The 10,028-nt window shown below is 39.0% G+C and overlaps 1 protein-coding gene across 1 annotated transcript in view; it reads left to right on the forward strand.

Moving 5' to 3' along the window:
* DDX10 (DEAD-box helicase 10) overlaps window positions 1-10,028 on the forward strand; it is a 268,604-nt gene that overhangs the window by 33,855 nt on the left and 224,721 nt on the right. Inside the window, exons 10-11 of the mRNA XM_032838466.1 lie at window positions 6,959-7,060; window positions 8,225-8,312. Coding sequence (XP_032694357.1) covers window positions 6,959-7,060; window positions 8,225-8,312 — 190 coding nt within the window. The remainder of the gene's footprint in view (window positions 1-6,958; window positions 7,061-8,224; window positions 8,313-10,028) is intronic.

The following is a 10,028-nucleotide window of genomic DNA, read 5'->3' on the forward strand; positions in this document are numbered from 1 at the left end:
GGAAATATGTCTACTTAACTGATATACCTTGAGTGCTTTAAACAGGGCTTGGCACAGAGTAGACGGTTGAGATAACACAATTACTTTCTCAAATCAGACTCAGGAATCAGAGCTTACCTAAAATTAATTAAGCTACTGCAGTATAACCACAGTATACTGTGCTACTGCAGTAGGACAGTACAGTGGCTTAAAGCAAGAACCATTTCTGTGGATCAGAAATCTAGGTGCGGCTCATCCCTGGCTGCTCATCTGTGTCCTTACAAGACTGTAGTCAAGGTGTCACACAGTACTTGCAGGCTCAGCTGGTGGTGGGTCCCATGACAAGCTCATTCATGTTGCAGGTGCCTCTGAGGTCCTTGCTTGTGGTTTTTCTTTTTGTGGGGCTTTTTTTTAAATAACATAGTAGATGGCCTCATCAGTGAGAGTAAGGGAGAGAGTAAGACAGGATAAAGTGGAAGCAGCAGTGTCTTTTGTGACCTAGACTTGAAACTCAAACTCCATCTTACCTGTCATATCCTAATGATTCCACAAATCAGCCTTACTCAGGGTGGGGAGGGTCACAAGGGTGTGAATGCAAGAAGGCCCAGATTTCTGGGAGCCATTTTAGTAGCTGCCTATCACATTTAATATCAAGCTTTCCTCACAGTTTCAAGGATATAGGAAGGTAACGAATGGTAAGGGATCTGTGAGCAGTAAGAGGTCTGGGACCTCCACCATAGTTCCACAGGGCCATTCTCAACGTCTCAGGGTAGGCTCTGGCCCAGTCTGACCTCACAGTCGCTAAGCTGGTTGTGCTGTTTATCCCTTCCACAGATGGGCCATTGGTGTACTTGGTCACACGCTGCCTACAGAGACCTATCCCTTGTATCCACACCTTTAAACAGACCTGGGACATCCTGTCCTTAGTATCTGTAGGTGAGGGCTCACATGCTAGCGTGTGCCATGTTTGTTTCCCAGGAGGCCTGTCATTCGTATATTTATGAGGAGACTTGACTGTGTCACTTTCTCATTTTCAGCCAGAGGATCCTCTTTCCTAAGGGAATGAGCGGGTTGTGGCTTAGCCATTTACTTTCTGACACTCAGATATCTGTTAAGTGAACAAATAGAAGAACTCATTTGGTCTTTATATTGGTCTTGTGGGAGAGGCTGTTTTGTTAGGAAATGATTTCTCAGGGATTGTGAGGTAAAATGTGTCTAAGATCCCTTGGCAAATGCCAGGGCTGGGATTTGTACTTGGGTCTTTCTGACCCTATGACTCCTGTTCTTGCTGGTGTGCCCCAAACCAGATATTTTCATTTAGTAAAATCTAGTGGTTGCTGCTCTCAGGTGGGGCTTCCAGAAGGCATGAAAGCCAGGTGCTGGAAGAAGGAAGGTAGGTAGATACCTTACTTAAATTTGCTGCCATTCATGATCATGAAGGTAAACTAAAACTATATCCATTTTCCTTTTTTATTTGGAATCTGAGAGACACATATTCCCTAGTTGACCAAGAGTCTCTTTAAGTCAAGAAATTTAGGGGCACCTTGGGTGGCTCAGTGGGTTGAGCCTCTGCGTTCGGCTCAGGTCATGATCTCAGGGTCCTGGGATCGAGCCCCGCATCAGGCTCTCTGCTCAGCAGGGAGCCTGCTTCCCTTTCTCTCTCTGCTTGCCTCTCTGCCTGCCTCTCTGCCTATGTGTGATCTCCGCCTGTCAAATAAATAAAGTCCTTAAAAAAAAAAAAAGTCAAGAAATTTAGTTTTGGATCTGGCTCTGCTGCCTGATGGATTTGGACTCTGTGACCAGTTCTTAATCTCTTTAAGCCTCAATTTCTTCTCCTATAAAATGGGGTTAATCACCTCTTTCAGTAATTTCCAGAAAGTATAATTTCACCTAGTATAATTTGTAGGCACTACTTTTATGTGTTTTCTTCTTGTTTTTAACGTATAAACACTTAGTCTTTTTTAAAATTCTGGGGCCAGAGTTGATGGACTCTAATGATTCCTGCCCTTTCTCTGTGAATTCCCTAAATCCTTGTTCGTCATCAGTTTGTTAGAAGCTTTCCATGCGACACACGTTAGCCAACTTGCTTTCTTTCCAGTTCCCCTGAATTGTTTCAAATTGTTGAATGTCTTCTGGTATACCTCCTGTATTTCCAAGATCTCATGCTACACGTGACTTTATTTTTCCCAGAATATTTCCCAGTCTGTCCTTTTCTTTTAAATCTAGTGTAGAGTCTTCAGATGTTCTATGAGTCAGAGATCCCCCTTCTCCCGGAATACGCTCTCCTTTGTGCCACGTTGTGCACGAGGAACAGAAGCGTTGGAGTCTGATTCCTGTGGCTGCCTGTGTGCCTTTGCAGGGCCGAGTGCACTGTTGTCCCTCAGTGACAGGCGCCGTGGGGCTGTTGCCACAGGTAAGGTAAAGGCATAGGGAGGAGAGAAGGAGATGCAGGGAGGGGCACAGAAAGAAGGCTTTGGAATCGCACAGTGTGCCCAAGAGTCGTCTCTGTTTCTCCACCTCCTGGTCCTACTTAAATTGTGACAACAGCTTGTATGTTAAGAATAACAGGTATAGGACTTTAGATTCTGAAGGGATCTGGATCGTTTTCCTTCAAACCGTTAATTTATAAATAAGAATGCAGTGTATGGTGATAAAGTGACTCATTATCCACAGTTACAGAGCCAATGAATGAATAGTACAGCTGGGGCTCGGGTTCAGTTCTTTTGACTCTAAATCCAGTCTGGTTATGCACCCTCTGGTGGCTTGTTTTCATCTGTCCACTCACCAGATACTTAGTGAGCAGCTTTTAGATACAAATGTATGGTGGGTGGGAAAAGTATGTTCATATATGTCCTCAGATATACTGGTGGAGATAAGGAAGTACCCTAATATTGATAGTACTAAGTACTAAGATAAATACTAAGATGTTCAGTGAAGTGAGAATGGCACAAAAAATGTAGATTTTAAAACGCATATACACTTTTTGCTTTCTACTTTGTAATTTGTGTTTTGTTATAAAAATAGTGTTTGTTCACGATATAGATTCTAGATGTTGGCAGAACATACCACCTGCATCTCACCACCTACAACAATTTTCATATATGTTTGCATATGTATTTTTAAAATTACAAGAAGGGAATTATTCTAACATTCTCTTCCAGCCTGATCTGTAACTTGGAGAACCAGGCGGGGAGAACGGAGAATAGCCAGGTAGTCATGAACACTGCCAGATCTTGCTACAGCAGTGGTTGGAGGTCTGAGTGGACAAAGTTTAAGGGACACTTAAAGTTTCAGCTGGCGTGGAGTTGGTGTGTTGGGGAATAGGCATTGGAGTAGTTGAGGACTAGTGGTTATTGGGTAAAAGGCAATTTATTGTCAGAACGGCAGGGCTTTCTCTCCTTCCTCTGGCCAGAGGTTGTTTTGAGGTTATTTCAGTGGAAGAATTACTCTTGGGACCCAGAAGTCAGTGGTATGGGTCTCCCAAGTTTAGCTAGAAATGCTAGTGAGCTGTAGGATGTGAAGGTAAGCTTCTTGGTGTCAGACAATCATGATCAACCTATTAAGGACCCTTCTTTCTGGAGGAAGTCTTGGTAGAGCTGAAAAAGGTAATGAACTGGAAGTTTAAAGCCTCTGATATATAATGATTAGCCAGTGGTTTTTGTTTTTGTTCTAGATTTCTGTTTTTTTTTTTTTTTTTTTTTTTTTTTTTAAGTAAGTCCTGGTCTTTCCAGAAATTTATTTGCTTCCTCTACCACTTGCTTGCATGTAAAAGACTAGCAAATTAATGTAAAATGAAGTTCCTTCTAAATTCTAAAAGGCTGCATAAATGTGACATGATATTACTACTGATGGTAAAAATGAGATTTGTGTGTGTGTGTGTGTGTGTGTGTGTGTGTGTGTGTTTCAGATGCAGGGCTTTTTATTTGTTGCTTAGAATGTTTCTTACAACAACCTGTCTAATCTGGAGTTCCAAAATGTAGATCTTGTGAAGAACATTTATTTCTCTTTATACATATACCAAGCCTCAGTCCTTGGATATTGCTTTTGAAATACAAAAAGCTAACTCATGGGTAAATAGACTATCCTTGTAAGCATTTGGAAAAAAATAGAAAAGAAAAGAAATGTGCTTCTGGTTTCTTCTTAGAGATGTTTTTATTTCTGAAATGAAAGCTTACTGGAAATTTTTGGGTATTGGCATGGAGGAGATATTTGTGCTTTACGTTGCTACAGGGAAGAGACTTGTGTGATGTTGAATAGTTAAGTGGCCAGTGAAGATATTTTTGATAGATTCTTGCCTTGTAGGATTTGACTTTTGACATTTTTTTCCATTTTCGTATGTGAATTTTGTTCTTTTAAATTCCAGTGCTGCACTCTGTCTTAACCTTGTGCAGATCTATCTTTTAGCTGTTAGAGTTGTAAAAAGGTTTGGATATGGCTCTTGTGTGACTTGACTCCTGATCCATTTTTCCAGATTATCCCTGGGTGTATGAATGGGTAGACAAGATAGATGTAATGATTAGGCTTATTACTCCTGCTTCCCAGTCCATCTGAAGATCCTTGGGCTTCAGTGGATGCTATTTTGATACCTTCGAGACTTCTCTTTACCCCATACCGACTTCGGAATGTGAGAGGCTCTCACATCCCTTGTCTGCTCTGGATGTCATCTTACTACCTCATATACTAGTGATCTCTGCCTTCACAGATGGTTTAGTCCAATGCTGTGTAGGGGACATGCTTTAAATTCATATTTCTTCTGAATAAGTGATGATGAAACATTTTGAATTGAAATATTTGGTGTTGAAATAAATGAGGAGAAAGTATTTGGTATTAGTTCTCATTTATGAAACAGTAAAAGGAGTAAATGTGTGTTTCAGCTTTACTCCTTTCTCTCCCTGTTTAAAACACATGAATTTAGAAACCCTAGAAAAAGCTAACAAGCACAGAGAAGGTGAAACTATCCAAAGGACTTGCGCAAATGCTGCCTTTTTCCGCAGAAAACTTGACTCTTCTCTAATATTTGACTAATTCCTAATTTTTTAGGTTTCTGCTCTTAGATGTCGTTTGCTTGGGGCAGTTTTCTTGACTCCTGGACAACATTCAGTAGAGCTCTAGATCGTGTCTTTACTGCTTCCCGTATGCCCACCGTAACACTCACACCACTTTATTGTTAGTTACCGGTTTTACTGTCTGTCCCTGATAGTCTGTAAGCTCTGTGACAGCCAGAACTATGTCAGTTTTAGTGCCTGGCATTTAGTGGCCCCTTAAAATTTTGTTAAATTTATGAATTAAAGAGAACTCTTAGCACTTTTGGTAGATTTTATTTCATGCTTTTCTCTGTGTGTGCGCATGTACACATACAGATATTTCTGTAAAGATATTACACTGGAATTTCACCTTGTGTGTAGGAGTGGAGTTTTGAAATCAGCATGAGGCGAAAATTGCTCTTCTGTCTTTATGGTACCTACAGTAAGTCAACATAGTTGACAGTTTTCCCCTCCAGTGTTCAATGATAAAATTGCACTTACGTACAGTGGTATTCTAGCTCTCTAGACACAGGTGTCCAGAGTCCTCCAAAACCAGACTCTGATGTCCCTTTCTGGCACTCTTTTCTGCTGTTCATTTAGTGACACTGGCTTCCGTTGGTTTTCTCCTGTGTTTAGTTAACTACGTTTGCCTTGTATTCTCTGGTTTCTACTCCTTTGTTAATGCTATTCTCCCCCTTTGGAAGACCTTAGCTTTTCCCTATTTGGGTTGACTTTCAAGGTCCTCCTCAGATTCTATCTGCTCTGACAAGTTTATGTTTTCTCTGACTAAGCCTGAGTGGTCTGTTCCACTTCTGAGTTTGTGGCATTTATTGGTCGTCCTCCTACATTTAGTAATGTACCATCTTGGGGGACGTTCTCTGGGATCTCCTGCTTTTGTGTGTGTTTGTGTTTTCTAGTCAGCTCGAATGTTAGATCACTGAAGATAGGGCTGTTCTTCTTTCTCTTTGTGTTGCTCGCAGTTTATGCCTGGCACCTTTCTCACTAAATAATTTATTTATATGTAAAAATTTGTTCCTCATAGCATGAACCCTGAACAGAGTACTTTGATGAGAATACTTTTTCTTTTGTTTCTTTTAAAAAAAAATTACACAGACCCCCAGTTCCATTTTGTTTTACTCCTTGCACACAATGGCCAACACAGAGTTATCAGGGAAATCTGTATGCAGGTGGCACTAAAGCGCAAGTACCTGTGGGTGTAGTGTGGCCCACTTAAATAGAAATTTCTGGTGGTTTAGCAGGAAGTAAGAATTATACTAGGTAAAGGAAGAGAAGAAGCACATGGATTCGAGCAGAGATCCCTTTCTTAAAACTGACACCACTAAACAAGGTTACTCCCAAGGTATAAAATCCCCAGAAAGATTATTTGATTTCCTTAATGTATTAGGTACCATGTTTCTGAAATTACTAATTATATTATGATTTTCTTGTGGCTTGAATGGGAAATTTTCTTTTTGCTATAGACACAGAGCTATTTAAGAAATTGTTTTTAGAGGCACCTGGGTGGTTCAGTCCATTAAGACTCCGAATCTTGATTGAGGCTCAGATTGTGATCTTGGGGTCATGAGATCGAGCCCTGTGCTGGGCTCTGTGCTAGGCATGGAGCCTGCTTAAGATTCTCCCTCTCTATCTATCTCTGCCTCTCTCTGCTTAAAGGAAAAAAAAGGAGAAATTCTTTTTAATTGATTTGTTTCTTAGGATCTGGCTCTCCTACTGTGGTGTAGCTTAAAAGTCACTCAGAATTCTATTTAGTGGTGAGATTTTGAAAAAGATGCTTAGAGCCTTAGTTTTCTGTTGTCACAGAAGTTAAAAAATTGATATTCCTAAAATTTACTAATTAGGTAAAGTTGCTTCTGTGTTGCATGTTCATCAGACTATTAAAATGTAAAATGTAGATTGCACTGATGTGGAAGAGATTTTTTTGTTTATTTGTTTAGGTACAAAGAGGATGGTGAAGCCTTATTAATTCTGCTTCCCTCAGAAGAAAAAGGGATGGTGCAGCAGCTTCTCCAGAAGAAAGTGCCTGTGAAGGAAATCAAGTAAGAACTGCTGGCTGTCTTGATGTGATTGTTAGGAGAACGGAGGCACAGAATTATTATGTTGAATTATGTACACTTAATTTCCTCCTCCCTCTTGTCTTCTGCTGTCTGGTTTGTGACTTTCTTGTTTGCTTTTTTTTTTTTTTTTTTAAACAAGTTTTCGAAGATTGCTTATGGAGAAAATATGATGAAACAGAGAACTTGTTATCTTCAGCAGGCATTGGGGGTTGAGAGGATTATACTTTTTGGATAAGATTTGTAGGGTTATATGTCCATTTTTGAGGATTGTGCTGTCTGTTGAAGGTGTTTAGATTGTCAGCAGAATTGATCAGGATCGGAGTTTCACCTGCACTGGGGTCCTTGAAACACTGGCTTTACTTGGAAGGAAGTAACTTGGAAGGTGTTTGTGGGGTTGAGGGTGGGGTGGAAGGTTTGGGTAAGGATTCGATGGAACAAGGTTGTGAGTTATTAATTGTTGAGACTCATTGAGGGTTTTCTACCTTTTGTGTCTTTGATTTTATAATTAAAAGAAAGTAAAGAACATCTCATCCATCCCCACCTACCACCACCCTGGTTTTGCAGAAGCAAAAATGGTTCAGTCTAACTCAGGGAAACAAGTGGGATTTCTTTTGTGAGACCTAGACCCCTGAAAGAATTTCATTCTTCCCTGTAACCTCCCTTGGTGGAGTTAAGTAATGATTCTGTTACCTAATTTCCAGGTAAGGAAAACATTATTTATATCTTTTGACTTCTTACTTATTATTTAAAACCAGTTTTATGATATTTGACTGAGAATGGAAATACTTACAAAAATGACATTAGATTTCATTTATTTTATGGACAGTAGATCTCCCATGAGAGGCTATGTTCCAACTTCATGGACATAAGAAGTAACCAATGATAACTGGATGTTAACCTTAGTATCTTTCACTCAGCATGGGGTCTTGAGAAAAGATTTCTGATCTTGATCCTCCCCTCCCCAAGTTATGCATAATACGTGAGTCAAGTTCATGTCTAGTGTAATTTCAGTCTACTCTGGCTCCTACATGAGAAATAATGTTATAGATTTAAAAATATTGAGAAGACTATGAAAATGCTATATGCTATCTTCAGTTTCTAAAATTGAGATGTCCTAGTTTAACCTTTTTTTTTGTTGTTATAAAGAATCAACCCAGAAAAACTTATAGACATCCAGAAAAAATTGGAGGCATTTTTAGCACAAGATCAAGATTTAAAAGAAAGAGCTCAAAGGGTAAGTCGTTGGTAAATTGGGTACCTTAGTTGGAATGGACCATATAATAAAGTTAAAATTCACCATTTTCTATTACTTCTAGGTTTCATGGTTATGCTTCAGATATTCAAGTAGTGCAGTTCGCAGATAACTTGATCTTATTCTTTAATTTTTAAAAAGATTATGTATTTCTTAGAGTAACCTGGGAAACTGTCAGTCAGCTCTGTGCTTCTTTAGCACACTTACTATAATTTCTTATATTAGGCTAAATTTCTAGAAAGCGTAGCACTTTTATTAAATTGTCTTTAGGAATGAAATTTTAGTCTATAAATATGACTTAATGTTCCCTAATTACTTTTTTGACTTAGAAATCCTTTTGATTAACAAATACAAAGAATTCTCACTTTCAGTGAAACTTACTTTTTAATTCTTAGAGTGCCCAGCAGTAGATACTTTAGGAAAGGAAGAAGGGAAATAGATTTATGTTGTGCTTACCACTACCCGGTCATTAAACGGACAGATATTTGAGTCCCTGTTATAAAGCTCTTTTCATCATGCTTCTGCTTACATTGAGGTTATGAGATCTACATACGATCTCTGTCTCTGCATCTCCCATAACATGCCAGCAGTGAGTTAAGAGAGTTAGGATTCAGAGGTTGGATTCTATTTCAGCAGATAGATGAAGTGAGGGGAAGGAAGGAGGAGGCGATGTGGAAAGAGCATCCTAACTGGATGAGGAGTCGGAGCAGAAAAACGGTCAGTAGTCAGTCAAGCTTTTATGTTATGGTTTGGAAACTGAATATTCTCGGGAAGGAAGTTTTATTTAAAGAGCAAATCTCACATTTCTTTTTAAAAATTAACGTATGTTATATTTTATCAAGTTAGCCTCACTGTGCTTAAAATAACATGAGTGATGAAAGCTAAAATTTGAATGCTTACATGGTGTTAAGCACTTAGTCATGACATGACTCTGCTACATGGCAGTTTGATGTGCTCTCAACTTCGTCTTCCCAACAACACATTGGGAGGTAGTATTGATGGGATTTTATTTAAGAGTAAATAATAGATTGAGAAAATTAAAAATTGTCCAAGGTGACGTAAGGTATTAAGTAGCAGGCCGAGACTGAAATCCATGTGTGACTTTGTTCAGTACTTCCATGATACATCAGGAGAAATAAAACCAAATATGGAACTGTGCAAAGTTGAGTTTCTAACAGCTCACTTCACCTGAAACCTAATGAAAAAGGCCTTTAAAGGGAAAAATTTTTTTTCTTAATTTTTGAACATGCAAACATTTCTGTGCATATTTTGTCTAGTAGACAGACTTTGAGCTGGGAGTTAACTCTTTTAACAGCTTTGGAAATAGTATGCACATTTAAAAATATTATACATGGATTCTGAAATGTCGTGACTTGCTGCATACCTTAAGAGGTCATTCAACTATGAATCGCGAAATAAGGAACATTAGAAGGATGTTTCACTGGTTTGTGCATACAACAAATGAGCCTTCCAGAACAAAGATTATAGAATGCGCATTGAAATAAATGATGTGATTTATTGGGTGTCACGCATGGTTTAGCAGAACGGCTAACTGCATTGCCAGCAGTGGCAAGCTATCTAGTTTCAAAGAAGTGATTTTCTAGCCTTTGATTATAATCTGGATAGAACAAAAATGATAGGCAACAGGGGCGAGATATATATATATATATATATATATATATATATATATATATATAT

This window comes from Lontra canadensis, unplaced genomic scaffold (assembly GCF_010015895.1).
Source record: "Lontra canadensis isolate GAN:19392208 unplaced genomic scaffold, GSC_riverotter_1.0 scaffold104, whole genome shotgun sequence".
Classification (NCBI taxonomy): Eukaryota; Metazoa; Chordata; class Mammalia; order Carnivora; family Mustelidae; genus Lontra; species Lontra canadensis.